Raw genomic sequence first — 18013 nt, forward strand, 5'->3', positions numbered from 1 at the left:
GGACCGGGTATTCCACACAGAAGGAGGAGCACCAGCAGGCCTTAAAGGCAAGAGACAACCCAGGGTTGCCTGGACTGCAACAGGGAGTGGCAAGAAATGGGGATGGAAGATCAATGAAAGGCAAATAAACCTCACTCCTGCCCCATGGTAAGGAATGTGGAAATTGATCCTGAGAGCCATGTACGGCAGTGAGGGGTTTCAGGAACATGGGTGAGAGGATTAAATTTGTTTTACGCTCATTTCCTCACTATACTGTACAAAAAATTGCTTTGTGTTTACACAGGATGCTGTGGTATCGGCATAGCACAAGACAGAAATGAAGTTTACGCAACAGAATTAGTGAGACACAGGAGGAGGAGTTCTGAGATCATGAAACATGAGTTAAGAACTCCAGAAAAGAAAGCATCATGACGTAAGCAGACCAAGACACGGTCTCCTTATGTCAAAAGCAATGAGCAGGGACAGAGCCTTCTAGGAACACATTTCCTTCACTTATGATTTAAAGTACAGCCAAATATTATTTTAAAATTTTGCCACAAATTTCAAACGTGTAACACCCTTGGTATGGGGTCTGAATTCAATGAAAGGGTGTTAATAATTATTATCACATTGAAATTCATAACCTTAAAGTTGAATATATAAGCACATTATGCAAAGATAACTCCCAAGTGGTCTTCAGTCTTTGAGGGCTAGAGAACTATTTTTTATAATGAAATAAAGGCTATAAGTTGAAATAATTGTACAGAAAAAGATGGTTTGTGAGGAATGGAGACATTTATTAAGAGGGTTGTTTCATTCAACAGAGATAGATTGTTCCAGGGTCTGTGCTTAGGACACAAAGATGTGGTCCCTACTCTCACAGAGCACAGTCATCAAGGATCCAAGGAAATGACATTTAGAAGGCGCTGCTGTGTGCTGTTATGGAGGGTAGGGGGAGTGGGGGCGGGGGGCCGCCGTATTCTGCGAACGCTTTGTCAAGAAAGTGATTCCTGAGCTCGATCTTATAGCATGAGCTGAAATCAGGGAGGGATGAATAGGGGTAAAATTAAGCAATTCAAGCGAGTGAGTAATGGTAGAACAGGCATTTCAGGGAGACACAAAAAAATGATTCAGAGGAATGAAAAACTGTTTGTATGGTTGGCTAGGAATACGCAAGTAATTTTAAGTGGCTATGGTAAAAGGGGTTTGGAAGAGGCTGGAGGACAATGAGGGTAGAAGGTAGACTGAGGACAGGGATGACTTGGCAGAGACCGGATCTTGTCCTGCAGGTAACGTGAAGTCCTTAGGGTTTTCAAGTTGGACTGTGACTTGATCAGATATGATTTTTCCAAAGCTACGGGCCAGAAGATGGGAGACAACAGACGGCTGTAACAGTGCCACACTTAACTTCCAGAACAGGTAGTATCTCATGCTTAAAGCAGGATCCCCACAGTTCTTTATGAAAAGTCATAATCAACAAAGAACAGGAGACTCGCTGCTCTCCAGGTACAAGAAATACCATGGATATGGACAAAACTTCAGCCCTCAGCAGAAGGTGGGTGTATAATAAAACATTACTACAGAAAGAGGGGGAAAAAAACCCTCTCTAACACTTCCTAGTCTTTGCTAAATTACTGCCACGTTCCACAGAAGGAAAGGACTACACAATGCAGAGCACCAGCCCTTGGGTCCTTGCTCCCCCACAGTTCTGTTGACACTGTGACTGACACCACTCACGCAGAACACCTGCGGACAAGGAGAAGAAACGGTACACTGTTCAAAATGCCAGGAGCCACTCTGATGGTAACCCCGGAGACGTCCTGATTCTTCAAGCAAGAATAGAGTTAAAACACCAATAATCTTAGTTGATATGGGAACGCCGTACTTTCAAAATCTGTTTTCATTTAGAGAACCACTGTGAAATGCTAGGCCAAATCTTTCTTTGAACTGGTAAGAAGAAAGCAAAAAAGCACTGATGCTAGGGATAAAGAACAAGAAAAATATTAATTGGAACATCTGAACATATAATTGGTCAGTGTCAAGGAAGATTGAAAAAATATATATCCCACGATCCAATAGTTCGACTTCCAGGAATTCATTCTACAGCAGTAAGGGCCCAAGTCCCTGGAGACGTGCGTCATGATGTTCCCTGCAGTATCCTATCTCTTGGCAAAAATCAGAAACATCCTGAATGCCCAGCAAAAGGGGAATAATGACATTATTAGCATCCATGTAGCGTGATTCAGAGGAATAAATGATACACTGAGCTCTACGATATTCATGACCTATTATTGTGTGAAAAAGTGCAACTAATATGAATAGTAGGATTCCATTAAAAATACGTGTATGTATATACATCATAAAAAATGCTCTGTGAGGATACAACCTTATGTGTCAACAGTGCCTCTGGGGATGAGAATACATGTGTGTGGAGGGGAGGGGGACATACTTTCTCACTTTTAACCAGTTGGTAAAATGGGAGTTTTAGTGTCAAATCCCAGTATCGGTTAATAATTTTCCATTAAATACCACTTTACTTAGCTGTCCCTTTCTGTAGATGTAGTTTCCTTATATATTATATATTCCATTTCTAACCTAAATTAGATATAAAAACCCCAAATAACTCTCCTTCCATTAATGTGGCCTTTTATTCCCACTTCATGACTGGAACTGCCTTATTACTTTTTTTTTTGAGTTGACAAATGAAATTTTATGCAATCTGAATGCAAAGACTTTGGTTTAACAAATTCATTAAAGTTGAAGAAAAAGCTGAGTTTAGCTGCCTGAGCAAAGAGCTCAGATGTTAATAGAATTCCAGGCCCTCTCGATTACCTCCTTGCGGGGGTGGAAGGAGTTTGGGGGATGTTAGCAGGGGATAAAACGAGGCACTGCGGGGAAAAGTGCTTAGCCCGGCATGGCCCACGGCAGTGGGGCTGGGGGGGGAGGAGGCATTCTGTTACTGGCGGCCACCGTCACTGTTGCTCATAAACGCCACGCTCCTTTGTAACTTAATGATTTAGATGTTCTTAATAACATTAAAGCATTGAGAGAGATTGTTGTATTAGTCTTGATATCCCTGATGTCTAGCTAAGGTGCTCAACAGACATCTGTTGAGTCAAATAATTGACATCGGTAATAAAATCATAATAGTGCCTACCTCAAGGGGTTGAGGATTAAACGAGTTACTATGAATCAATCTTTTAGAACAATGTCTCGCATGTGCTGAGTTTTATGTGAGTGTTTGCTGTTAGAGATCCTCAGTTTCTTTACTACAAGAAGAAAATCTCAAAGTATTCTAAAACTTCTGGTTTTATAATCTATTTGGAAGCAAAACCTGACCTGAACTATTTCGTTTTCATTTAATCCCACTTAGAGTGAATATTTTTTGACTGCAGAAACATTAAGATGTTTAATTATAGTGGCTATCCCAAATCGTACCAGAGGTCCTGTATCATACATGGTATGTACACATCATCTTCCTGAAATGTCAAAAGCTTCTAATTTCTAAAATACACATTTATTAAAGACTTTGCATAAGGGACCCTGGACCAGTGTTACCATCTTTGAAAGATCCTGTAATGTAGGTTTCAGTAGCATAAACAGGGGTATTTGGCTTTGAAGAAAAATAAGAACAAGAAAAATTGATCTGTTAAAAGATGACCTCTGAACTTTTAAAATACTGATTAAAACCAGATGACTGATTAGCCTTTAATAAAATAAGTGACCTTTAGCTTGCCTTCACCCAGTTACTCCCCTTCCATTCTTACACCGGCAAAGTGATCTTCCTCCCAGTCAGGACTCCTTCTGTCCCCCCCTGCCGCCTCTCAGGGAAGCTCACCACCCTGTGCACCTCTTCCTTACACCTCAGCTTCTCCTCTAACAGATCTGATTGTTACTATTTAAACGTGCTTTAGTCTCCTTCATTATACACGTTCCTATGATATCCAAAGTTCTCCTTTGTAGACACCTTATCCTCTTTTTCTTGGAACATGGTATACATCTACTGTGTCTTTTTCTCTTTTTCATTCCTCAATTCGTGACGGCTTGGCTTCCGCCCGCACCACTGCACTGAAATTGCTGAGTTCATCAATAATATTAAAGGACCCTTTTAGGAATTTACCTCACCTCCTTGCAGTAGCAAGCAGTGTTCAACACTTCCTCCTCCTTAATGCTCGGATTCTATTCAGATCCCTTCAATTACATACTCCACGCTCTCCTTGGATGTTCACATTTACTCCCAATGTCAATGACAAATTTCCAAATCTACATGTGCAGCCCAGCTTTCTCTCCTGAACTTCAGACAGTGTCTATGAGACATCTCCATTTTGACGTCCCTCAGGTGACCAAACTCTAGCTGAAACTGGATTTATGTTTGCTCCCAAACCTGTACATCCACGCCTCCTGGGTTCCCCATGCAGTGAATGGCACCAACACCTGGCCAGTTGTCAAAGAGCCTGGGAGTCGTCTTCAACCCTTCTCTCTCTTTCACCTCTTTTATAAATTCAGTCACCAGCACCCGCCAACGCAACCTCCTAAATGTCCCGAGAATCTACTACCATCGTGTTCATGTCACTTTCAGGCCACAGTCATCTCTAGCACAGACTACTGCATCAGATCCTTTATGGGCTTCTGCCTCTTGTTTGACCTTGGCTAATTCATTTTCAATAGTGCAACCAGACAGGTTTTTCTTAACTCAAATGGGATCATGGCTCTCCCTTCTTTCTTAAAACGCTCCACAGCTTCCAAATGTCCTTAAAATAAAGCCCACACACAGCCTTGTGTCTTACAAATGTGTCTTCCTCATTCTCTATATTCTATCAAACATTCAACAGATGTTTCTTGAGTACCTCCAATGTGGTGAGCACATTCTGGGATCTGAGGATACAGCAGTGAATCAGCCAAAGCTTCACACACCAAGGAGCTTATAATCCAGGACTTAGGGGTTGGGGATTCACACAAAGAAACTAAAACATTCCAGGTTTGAGTAACTGTTATAAAGGTGGTGTAGAGAGTGCTTAGTCAGTTAGCGTATTCTGGTATCATTTAGCTGAGAGATCTGAATGTCCTGGCCAAAGTCCAGCACACTCCTAACTCATCTCTTAGTTCCCAGCTGAGACCTCCCTTGGGGACTTCTCAGGTCATGAGTTTGCGTTGGCTGCAACTCCCAGATGCTCCAAAGCGCCATGTGCTTACCCTGGGGGCTCACCACCGGCGGGGTCGATGCCTATTGCCTGTCTCGTTTCTCCCCTGGACAGGACGGGGGACTGGACAATTTGTACCTGGCTGCATAACAAAACCAGTAGTTGCCCGAATTTCTCAATCGATATCGCTTAAAGGACAGATGAAGTAATTAATAGCATTCAATAATTTTCCTGGCCTGAAGGTCCAGGTAATTTTGAAGTGGGAAATCATGAAAAGGTGTGTGGCTGACTGAAATGAGGAAAGGCCACATAAAACACTTCATTCATGACTTCTATTTGCTTTATTATTATTAATGTGAAGAGTAAGGCATAAAACTCAATACTTAGATTAAATTAATCATGATTTTCAAAGTATGCTTCTCTGCTCTTTTTTTATTCCCAGGCTCTGTAAAAATAAGTAGCCTTTCCTATGGGAAATTTTGAAACACGAAGTCAAATACTTCTTATATAAAACCTAATAGTTCCTTAACTGTTTTACGTATTCAACTTCTGAAGAAAGTTAATGACTGCACAATTACCCTCCTTTCTAACCACATGGATTTCTGTGTGTAGAGTGGGTATTTTCTAAGGCCTTTTATCTGTCTTTAATTCTAAACTCAAGATTGAAAGTAAACATGAAAAACATATTTTTAGGCATGGGTTTATGTCAAATGACTTTCTGCTAGAGAGATTACATCCGCCCAAACCTATTCTTTGTTTCATGATTCAGCTTGTCAACTGCTCCAAGGTAACTGAAAGATTCTTCTGAGGTCATACAACATCTTCCAGTTAAAAATCAAAGATAAGTGATTCCTGCACATGATCTGTATTAAAAAAAAAAATCTAACAAGTCTTCCCCTGAGGTGCTGTGAAGGCTTCCAGTCATGTAAACGTTGCAGCGCGACTGTTCCTACTGTCCTATAATTCTCCACCACCGGCATGTAAGCACCCCCTTCCATTACGATGGTTTACATATGAAGGTGTCTGGAAAACTCAAGAGATGAAGAGAAATAAAAGTAAATAAGAACAGATGACAGGTCATTCCTCCAACTGAGGACAATCAACTTCTAAGGTTTTAGTGAACACCATGAAGGAAGCACTGAGGCTCCCTTACTCTCAGCAAAGATTGAATTTTTATCAACCTGGCATCAATATTTTCTATTTAATGTCAGCCTGTCACACTGGCACAGCGTATTGACTAGACTGGAGCTGACAGAGAATATCAAATACAACTCTGCTTCTCTGGTCAGAACGTTGTAGCCAGAACTCTTCAGTGTGGTTTTAGAGGGATGAAATCAGCCAATGTATTTACAGATTCGCCCTGATCGTCTATAAAGGCAATACTTCTAAGCCCACCTGACTAGAGTTAGTCTATTTGCTTTTGTCTCATTAGGTCTGTGATTCCATTTTAGTTTACTGGATTTTGCTGACAGGTATTTCAAATCCTATGTCTTTGTATAAAATAAAAGTTAATTGCTTTGCTTGAGTAGCTGAAATCTTAATGAGCCAAGATAGATAGTCAGACATGGGGATGAAGGTGAGAAAAAACAGCTTAGAATTTAACACAACCAGGTAAAACAACTGTCAAGGAAGTATCTTAACAATGATGAATGAGAACAAGGAAAGCTAGAAAGATGTAGGAAATTTTTTTTAAAAGTCACTTACCCTTAATTCTTCCTTTGTATTGAAACTATCAAGAAGTTGTTGATAATGTCTATCTGTCATTTGTCGTAATAAGGACAGGAGACAAGCAACAAACTCCCCCTAATTAAAAAAAAAAAAAGGTGTATTTTTTATTAAGAGTAAAAATGAACATCAGGAATTTACTTTGAACTGCCCTCAAATAGAATACTTTAAAAAACCCACTAGTATCTAAAGTCACTCTACGAAGTCTTTAAATCTAAACTAACCATAATATTACAGTCAAAATTCCTCCCTGTGATGAATGCCATTTACTTGGTATATATGCATTTTCAAATTAGGAGATTTTTTTTTTTTTAACTTGGCTGGAAGCTTTTCACTAGAAAACTAACTTTACACACTTAAAGGAGGTAAGGTCATTTACTGAGCATTTACTATACCTTTATTCATGACGTTATTTGAACCTCATTATCAGTGCTATGAGGTAGGGGGTTTAGTATTTATTTAAAGACGATAAATTGTATGCTCAGTGGGCTAAAAGACTTGTCCAAAGTCACATCACTAAATAGTGGAAGAGCTGAAGTTATCTTTATATCTTTGTGACTCCAAAGCTCTTCCTGTACCTTATGCTCCATTTTTGAATTCCCACAATCTCCACCAACTCATCTGAGGGCTGGTCTGCTGATTGGCAGGACACAGAGAAAGCCATATATTACAATGTTGGTTTCAAACAGCTTTTAAAAATAGCTTAATTGTGATCCTTTTCTGCTTGGGTGCTATGTGATTGACTCCTAAAAAATCCATTCTTAAAAATTGATAATGAAAAAAAAGCATCCATAGATCTGAAGACCTATAAAATTGCTATCACTTGCATTTCCCAAAGTACATCTAATTTAAAGTATTTGTGTTCTAATGCAACCTTTTTTGCTCAGCAAAAAAATTATCTATTTTTAATGAGAACAGTAACATTTAAAACAATATGAACACAACGGGAGAAGCAGTCAGTGGTAACTGACAGTAAATTTACAAAAATGGACTTTGATTAGGAATTGGTGGGATTTTTTTGTTTTTTTGCATTTACATGGAAAAAGGCTATAGACTCATGTGCAAAATCAGGGACTGAAAGCTTTCATAACTGGGATTTTCCAACAGAGGCAGCTAAGTCAGGAAAGTCAAATGTACCCCTTCCAGCTGCCAGGGGAGGCCTGGAGATGCTACTTAATCACCAGGTCAGGGTAACCAAAGATGCAGGCGGACTTCTTGCATGAGGATAAACATTTGTAACACACAGGTATGACAAAGAATTGTTTCTGCACACTTAGCGGGGCAAATATTTAAGAAACTAACAAGTAAGGGCTAGCAGAAATCTATCTTCTAAGCTCAACATAATACTTTGTTAATGAACAAAGAAAATCTTGGTACTTAACACAAGAAATGGAAAATTTAAGGGCACAATGATTCATATTTTAGCCCATGTGTGTTAGGAAACAATCCAAGGCTAGGAAAAGTAACAAGCCAAAAGGAATGAGAGAACACAACCTGCTGCTCACACAAGACTGGGAATAATATCTTTTTTTCACCAGCAAGATCTTGCCATATTAGGGCATCAGAATACTAAAAAAGACTTTTCTCAGTAGCAGGGAAAAATTACACATAGAATAAATGCTGCTCTGATCCTACCTAAGAAAGTTCAAAAGCAAGGTAAGAAACTATTAAATAGTTCCTAAGAAATTTAACCCCATTCTGGAGCAAAGTTCAAAGATATTTCTAGGACTTTAAAAAATCCATTTTCAACAGCATAAAATTCACAATGTCTGGCATTCAATAAAAAATTACTAGGCATTCAAAGAAGCAGGAAAAAATAATGATGCAAATAAGGAGGAAAAAAAATCAATAAAAACAGACCCAGAAATGACATAAATAATAGAATTAGCAGTAAAAGACATTAAAGTAACTATTATTACCACAGTCTATATATTCAGGGGACTATAGGAAAGTTTGGAAATGTTAATTTCACACATGAAAGAAAGCAAAAAGACCAAATTGAGATGAAGATTATAATGTGAGATGAAAATTTACTTAATAGGACTAATGGCAGATTAGACATATGCAGAAGAAAAGATTACTGAACTTGAAGACAGTAGAAATTCTCCAAAATTAAAAAAAAAAAAAGGAAATAAAAGAAAAAGCATCAGTGAACTACAGAACAACTTCAAGTAGCAGAATATATATGTAATCGCAGATCTCAAAGAGGAGGGCACAGGAAAAGTAACTGAAAAAGTAAGGGGAAAAATTTGAGATTCTCTGAAAACTATAAATTTATGTATTAAAAAATTACAACAATTCCTAAGCACAAGAAACATGAAAAACACACATAAAGGTACATTATAATAAAATAGCCAGAGGCAAAGAGAAAATATTAACAACAGTCAGTGAAAAACAGACACATTACACACAGAGGAACAAAGGTAAGGATGAGATATTTCTCATTAGAAATAATGCAAGCTAAAAGACCACGGAGCACTGAAAGAACAAAAACAACCATCAATCAAGACTGTGTTACCCAGCAAAAATCTTTCAAAAAGAAAGACAAAATAAAGACTTTTCAGACATTCCAAAGCTTAAACAGTACACCACTTCCATTCAACATTATACTGAAGGTTCTAGCCAGTGCAATAAAACAAGAACAAATAATAAAGTAATATACATTGGAAAGGAATAAAAAAAACTCTTAATTCACAGACAATATATTTGTGTACATGGAAAATGCTATCAAATCTATAATGAGCTACCAGAACTACTTAAGTGAATTAATCAATGTCTCAGAATACAAGATCAATATACCAAAATCAATTTTACTTCTACATATGAGAAATGAGTCATTGGAAAATGAAACTTAAAATAATTTATAATACCACTGAAACATGGAAGCACTTGGTGATATATATGGCAAAAGAGCTGCACACTGAAAATCACGAAACACTGATGAGAACAATTAAAGAAGACCTAAATAAATAGAATACTATGTTCATGGATTGGGAGATTTAATATTGTTAAGATGTCAATTCTCCTCAAACTGATATACAGATTCAGGGTAATCCCAATCAATATCACATTAGGCCTTTTGTGGGGTAGAAAGTGACAAGCTGATTTTAAAATTCATATGGAATCGTAAAGGGCTTGAAATAGTCGAAACACTGTTCAAAAAGAATAATGTTGAAGGACTTATACTATGTGACTTAAAGACTTATTATAAAGTTCTGGGAGTCAGGATATCGTGTTAATGGTGACAAAACAAAACAAAACAAAAATATATGAATAGAAAAGAATAGCCCAAACCAAAAACAACCCAAATGTCCACCAAAGGGTGAATGGACAAACAACCTGTAGTATATCCATATGATGTAACACAATTCAGCATTAAAAAAGAATGAACTATTGATACACACAACAACAATGAAGAAACTCAAATAATTATACTGGGGGAAAGAAGTCTAAATGTCACCACCCCCCACCAAAACAACCCTGTCAGTAACTATGTACTTTATGATTCTGTTCGTATAAAATTCTAGAAATGCAAACTTATCTGTAGTAACAGAAAGCAGGTCAGTGGTTGCCCGGGGATGAGGCCGTATGGGGGGCAAAAGGGAGGAAAGAGAAGAGGGCACAGGAAACTTCTCAGGGTGATGGACATGTTATTTATTTTGATTGTGATGATGGTTCACAGGTATATACATATGTCAAAACTTACCAGCTGTATACTTTAAATATGTATAATTTTTTGAATGTCAACTACATCTTAATAAAGCTTAAAAAAGACATTATGACAACATTATCATTTATGGAACAGCACTATGTGTAAGTTATGGTATTTTTGATTATATTATCAAATTCATTCCTTAATAGAGGCTTGTTGGGTGGACACTATTAACTTCATTTTACAGTAAGATCTGTTAAGGTTAAGTTATTTATCCCAGGTTTCACAGTTTGAAAATAGTGAAGCTGGGATATGAACCCCGGTAACTCTGGTTCTTCTACCTACTGTTCAGACTGACTTGATTTTATAGAGGAAATATACCTGAGTTTGAGGTTATATTTCAAATATAAATAGGTATATAAAAATCTATCAGTTGATAACCAACGTCTGACTTTTTAACCTCTCTCTTAAGTCTCAACTTAAAAATGCAAATCGACTTAGTAGAAACCCATTTAATTTCTCACCTCTTAGTTTTTCTACATCCGAGCTATACCATCTCAAATATAGCTACCAGATTAATATTCTTAAAATGTTTATTCCTAAAGCATACCATCCTGTAAATAGTGACATACCTTGAAGTTAGAAGAATTAATTACAAATTATTCCGATAATTTAGTAATAAGAAAAATTATTAAAAAAACAATAGACTTTCATTATGTATTTACAGTCAGTGTACACAGAAACACTTCTTTGAATCCAGGTTACTATCTATATTTGTCACATCTGGTATAGACTAGACTGCAAACAACTTATCCTGGTATCTAATCTTTGGCACATTTATGATGTGTTGTTAATCCGAACATCTACTCTGCAATGTCATTTTATGTACTCACTTAATTTATTTAGGAACTCTAAGCACATTTAGCCCATTAAGAAGCCTGGATGTCCACTGTCCATAGCAACATCTTTCTAGGTATATCTCCTAAGGCAAGGGAAACCAAAGCAAAAATAAACTATTGGGACTATATAAAAATAAAAAGCTTTTGCACAGCAAAGGAAACCATCAATGAAACAAAAAGACAACATACTGAATGGAAGAAAATATTTGCAAATGATATATCTGATAAGGGATTAATATCCAAAATATATAAATAACACAACTCAACACAAAAAAAAAAAAAAGAAAAGAAAAGAAAAGAAAAAATCCAAACAATGTGATTTAAAAACAGGCAGAGAACCTGAAAAAACATGTTTGCAAAGAAGACATACGGATGGCCAACAGGCACACCAAAAGATGCTCAACGTCACTTATCCTTATGAAAATGCAAATCAAAACCACAATGAGATATCACCTCACACTTGGCTTGAATGGATAAAATAAAAAAGAAACAACAAGTGTTGGAGAAGATGTGGGAAAAAAGGAATCCTCGTGCACTGTTGGTGGGAATGTACATTGGTACAGCCATGTGGAAAAATGTATGGAGATTACTCAAAAAATTAAAAATAGAAATACCATATGATCCAATAACTCCACTACTGGGTATTTTCCCAAAGAAAACAAAAACACTAACTCAAAAGGATATATATACCCCTGTGTTTATTGCAGCATTATTTACAATTTATAATAGTCAAGACACAGAAGCAACCTGCAGGTCTATCAATTGACAAATGGATAAGGAAAATGTGGTATACATACACAATGGAATATTATGCAGCCATAAAAGATGGTATCGTGCCATTTGAAACAACACGGATGGACCAAGAGGGTATTATGCTAAGTGAAAAAAATCAGACTGAGAAATACCAAATGATTCCACTCACAAATAGACTTTTTTTTTAATAAATGCTTTTTGATTTTTTTTTAAGATTTTATTTATTTATTTGACAGAGAGAGAGACAGCCAGTGAGAGAGGGAACACAAGCAGGGGGAGTGGAGAGGAAGAAGCAAGCTCCCAGCAGAGGAGCCCGATGTGGGGCTCGATCCCAGAACACTGGGATCACGCCCTGAGCTGAAGGCAGACGCTTAACGACTGCGCTACCCAGGAGCCCCACAAATACTCTTTAAAAAATGAATAAACACACAAAAAGCAGAATCAGACCTATAAATACAGAGAACTGATGATTGCCAGAGGGGAGGGGAGTAAAAGGCTGAACAAAATGGATGAAGGAGAGAGGGAAATACAGGCCTCCAGTTACGGTACAAGTAAATCACAGGAATAAAAGCAGAGCATAAGGAATACAGTCAGTGATACTTCAACTGCAATGTGACAGTACAGATGGTAGGAACACTTGGGGTGAACACAGCATAAGGCATAAACTTGTCCAATCATTAAGCTGTACACCTCAAACTAACATAACATTGTGTGTCAACTACATTCCCAAAAAAAAGAGGCTCAGATGTCTAATATTTTACTAAAATATTTTTCATCTATAATGTAATTGTTTTTTGTTTTTAAAGTATTTTAAGTGTCCAAGGGTGCCTGGCTGGCTCAGTTGGTTGGGCATTTATCATTGGCTCAGGTCATGATCTCAGGGTCCTGGGATGGAGCCCCACGTCTGGCTCCCTGCTCAGCGGGGAGTCTGCTTCTTCCTCTCCCTCTGCCCTTCCCCTGGCTTGTGCTTTCTCTTATAAATAAATGCAATCTTAAAAAAAAAAAAAAATTGAAGAAAACCCAAGGTTCAACAATTGCCTAAAAAGAATAAATGAATACCATCCTTGGCCAAGATTAGCTTTGTTTCAGTGTGGGAGTTATTTACATATACGCATTGCCTTTAAAATATTATGTGTCTCAGTGGCTTGGATCCATTTTATGTATACACTGAGTACAGTGGGCATTTCTATCAATAATTGTGAATAGCAAGGGTATTAGATGGCTACACCAGCGGCCCTCATGAAACCTTCTGTTATACACATGCACTATTCTTTCCAGAAATTTCTTACAGAATTCTGCATCCCTCTCCTTCCCCTGACCAGAAGTACATGAAAAGTTCAGACAAGTCTATCTTTCTTAGACATGGCCTATGTTGAGTTGAGTCGCCTGCACCATAAATGGGGATAAACCAAATTATGGGCAGAGAAAGAAGCCTTTATAAATTGTAAGGAACTCTCGAATCCAATTAGTTGAGGGTGTGAGCAAATGGCCATATACGCTGCTGTATTAAATCTGCTTCCACGTACAATTAGATTTTTGAAAGGAACCGATTACAATGTTTTTTTTTCTTTCTAGCAAGAGAGAGCATTTTAAAGTTTAAAGAACAGTTGGTAAAGGAACAAAGAGTACAATTCCTTTAAATAGTAAAAATAAGGCTACTGTTATCTAGAATTATGATGCAGCGGAAGCCAGTCCCTCTGTTAGCGTTATGGGGAGGCAGAATGACAGCCACGGGACTTGCAAGAGTACCGGAACACTTCACCATGACACGCTGTGGGAGCTGCTTTCACCCCCAGGATGTCCACTTATTGTGGGCACTTTTCCTGCAAAGACTGAACAGGCAGGACTACCACGTACAGACCTCCTGTTATTCAGAGAGCCTGTTCTCCATGAGCAAATGGTAAAGAAATTAAGTCTTCAGTGCCCACAGAGGACGGACTCTGTGAATGACCAGCGCGTGCTCCTCACCACAGAACTAGTTATAACAACAATATAATTATTCAGCAATCATAATAACACTACTGTGACTATTGTCGCTACTACAATAATGACTGAAGTAAACTGATATTGTTTAATAAACCCTTACAGATGTGATGAAATCCTCACACTATCTTTGAGAGAGGTCCAATTATTTTCTGCTTTATTTGTTTTTTTTTATTTTTAAAAGATTGTATTTATTTATTTGGGGGAGAGAGAGATAGCACAGAGGGAGAGGGAGAAGCAGACTCCCTGTTGAGCAGGGAGCCCGATGTGGACTGGATCCCAGGACTCTGGGATCACGCCCTGAGCCAAAGGCAGACGCTTAATGACAGCCACCCAGGCGCCCCTATTTTCTGTTTTAAAGACAAAGGAACAGAAGCTTAGAGATATTTATAAATTGCCCAAGAGCATGCAGGTAATGAAGTGGCAAAGGAGGAGTCAAACCAGATCTGCTTGAGTACCCTGAAAAAAATGTCTTACAGCATAAAACCAAAGGAGCCAAATAATTCAAGTGCATGTTTCCCAGCAAATTTCAATCCACATACCTTGAGAGAGTCTGGTTTTTCCCAAAACGGGGGAGGTACAACATGGCTATGCTGGGCTAAGTTTCTCTTTAGGTGATTTTCCTAAAATTTAGAACAATGGATGAACATCCTGCCTGCCCTACCCCCAACTTCATCTGCAAACCTGATTCACTGCCTTCAAGTCTCTTAGTTTGTATTGATCATTACATCCTGAAAGCCTAAAGGCCATGTATACCCCAGAGAGATTTGTCATTGACAACCCTGCCTCCGGATACAAAGCAGTCTGAAAAAGTGTTCTAGCTTCTGACCCCAGACAGTCTTTATCCACAGCCAGCACCAGCTCTGAGGTTTGCTGGGCTATTTTAATTTTAAAACTATGTTAGAGCTCTATTGCCAGGAAGCAGTTAAAATGTCGCCATCAAAACCATAATGAAGGAGAACTTTCTTCTGCTTTGGAAAAGATGGAGGAGATATACTTTTATCTATTCCTTCTGCTAAGTACTCCTTTACAAACCTCACTATTACATAGAGAACAAACAGAAGAGTCTGAAGGTAAAGAAAAGAGAGCAGTCTGGTCAGGGATCTTGGGAGCTCAGGAAGGACATGGTACTGTAGTCTCTGGGTTTTCTTTCTGCTTCCGGTATCTCACACCTGGAGCTGAAGAAGCTGGCCAATTACACCAACAATTACAAACGACAATTACAAACAACAAAGGTCTACTCTCTTTGGCTAAAGGATCAGGTAAAGGGCAGTCTAGCAAGATAGAACTTTCGGTAATAACTGCTCACTCCAGTTGAACACTACAAAAAACTTTGGCCTCACCCACACCAAGTGGGGAGCTTAGACTTCCACGCTCAAAAAGCTGTGCAGAAGTGCCCTAATACCTTCCTCAGAGAAAGCCAAATCAGGAGCCGGTGCTTTCATGCCCAATGGTCAGTGTTAGTGAAGATAATATGGGGAACACGGACTTCGACCTCTGTCCATAATGAGTTAGCAACCTTCCTCTTCCCCTGCCAAGTGGTATCACATAAAGCCAGCAAAAACAGAAGGCTTAAGACCCAGAGTCTTATAATATAAAAATGTCCAGGCTTCAATTAAAAATCACTTATCATACCAAGAACCAGGAAGACCCCAAACTGAAATAAAAAAGACAATTAATATATGTCAACATGGAGATAACAGAATGTTAGAATTATCTGGCAGAGCTTATGCAAAAATTAACTCAAAAGGGCTCATAGACTTAAATGTAAAATATAAAACTGTAAAACTCTTAGGAAAAAAACCTAGGAGATAAACTTTAGGATTTAAGTCTAGACAAAAGAATTCTCAGACTTGACACCAAAAGCATGGTCCATAAAAGGAAAAAGTGATCAAGTGGACTTCATCAATACCAAAAACTTGTGCAAAAGACCTTGTTAAGAGGATGCGGAAACAAACTATAGAAAGGGAGAAAATATTTATAAACCACATACTCAATAAAGGACTAGTATCTAGAAAATATAAAGAACCGTGAAAATTCAACAGTAAAAAGAAATTCAGGTAGAAAATGGGAAAAAGACATGAAGAGACATTCCACCAAAGAGGACATACTGGTGACAAGTATATGAAAAGATGTTCAGCATTATTAGCCATTAGGCAAATGCAAACTAAAATCACAATAAGATATTACTACCCATGTAACAGAATGCACCCCCCAACAACAACAAAAAATGACAACACCAGATGCTGAAGAGGGTAGTGAGAAATTGGATCATTCACACATTGTATACATGAGAATGCAGTTACATAGCCACTATGGAAACTAGTTTGGCAGTTTCTTTAAAAACTGAACATGCGGGGACTCCTGGGTGGCTCAGTCAGTTAAGCGTCTGCATTGGACTCTGTCATGATCTCAGGGTCCTGGGATGGAGCATCACGTGGGGCTCCCTGCGTAGTGGGGAATCTGGTTCTCCCTCTGCTCCTGTGTGCTTCTCTCTCTCAAATAAATAAAATCATAAAAAAAAAAAAAAAAAAACCCAGAAAACTAAACAGCCAACCACCATACAATCCAACAACCACGCTCGTAGGAATTTATCCTAGAGAAATGAAGACTTCTGCTTACATAAAAACTGGCACAGAAACATTTATAGCAGCTTTGTTCATAATGGCCAAAATCTGGAAACAACCCAGGTGGCCTTCAATGGGTGAGGGTTAAACACACTGTGGTACGTCCACAACATGGAAACTACTGAGCAATAAAAAGGAGTAAGATATAAAAATATATAAATATATAAAATAACTTGGATGAATCTCCAGAGAATTATTCTGAGTTAAAGAAAAAAGGCTTATTACAAAAAGTTATAGACTGCATGATTTCATTTTTTTTTAAACATTTTATTCATATGATATGGAGAGAGAGAGAGAGAGCAAGCACAAGCAGATGGAGCAGCAGGCAGAGGGAGAAGCAGGCTCCCCGCTGAGCAGGGAGCCCAATGTGGGGCTCCATCCCAGGACCCTGGGATCACGACCTGAGCTGAAGGTAGATGCTTAACCAACTTAGCCACCCAGGTGCCCTGTATGATTTCATTTCTATAACATACTTGAAATGACAAAGTTATAAAAATGGAGAACAGATTTGTGGTTGTCAGGGTTAAGGAGGAGGTGGAGATGGGAAGGAAGTGGGTTTGACTGTAAAAAGGCAACAGGAGGGATTGTTGGGGTGATGGAAATATTTTGTGTCTTGACTGTATTAATGTTAATATCCTAGTTGTGATATTGTCCTCAAGTTCTGTAAGATTTTACCATTGTGGAAACTGGGTAAAAGCTGTGTAATATTTCTTACAACTCTGTAATAATTCTTACAACTGCATGTGACTCAATAATTATCACAAAAAGTTTAATTAAAAAAACATGAAAAAACAAAATAAATTCAACATAAAAAACCCCCAAACCTTCAAACCCATAATGAACCCCAGTAGTATTAAGCATCAACAACATGTTTTGAGCATTTACTTTGGACAAAGTAGTGCACTAAATACAGGAAGACAACCTCCATGACATAGGTACCATTTTCCATATGAAATTGAGAAATCAATTGCTTGCTCCTCTTTTCTTTAAATGAGGCAGTACAGCTATTAATATATTAGGAAGTTTTTCATACTCTTTAACTTAGTTTGTTAAAAGAAAGAGTTTAACTTTATTTTCCAAATTCAGAGCTTGGTTTCCTCAGGTGAATCTCAGCTCTGAAAGCAGAGAAAATAAAATTCAACACGACATGGCCATCCTGAAACAGTCAGGAGAACTTGGTAGGAGAGTCAGGGCAGACTTTTTATTTTTTTTTATTTTTTTAATTAATTAATTAATTGATTAATTATTAAAGAT

The 18013-nt window shown here is 38.0% G+C and overlaps 1 protein-coding gene across 3 annotated transcripts in view; it reads right to left on the minus strand.

Annotated features, from left to right (window-relative positions):
* Positions 1 to 18013, minus strand: part of DOCK4 (dedicator of cytokinesis 4) — a 409136-nt gene that overhangs the window by 87802 nt on the left and 303321 nt on the right. For 2 of the 3 annotated variants that reach the window (XM_026509569.4, XM_026509577.4), the window contains exon 26: positions 6825 to 6923. The exons of the other annotated variant lie outside the window; for it this stretch is intronic. In XM_026509569.4, coding sequence (XP_026365354.3) covers positions 6825 to 6923 — 99 coding nt within the window. The remainder of the gene's footprint in view (positions 1 to 6824; positions 6924 to 18013) is intronic. 3 annotated transcript variants of the gene reach the window in all.

Source organism: Ursus arctos, unplaced genomic scaffold (genome assembly GCF_023065955.2).
Source record: "Ursus arctos isolate Adak ecotype North America unplaced genomic scaffold, UrsArc2.0 scaffold_3, whole genome shotgun sequence".
Classification (NCBI taxonomy): Eukaryota; Metazoa; Chordata; class Mammalia; order Carnivora; family Ursidae; genus Ursus; species Ursus arctos.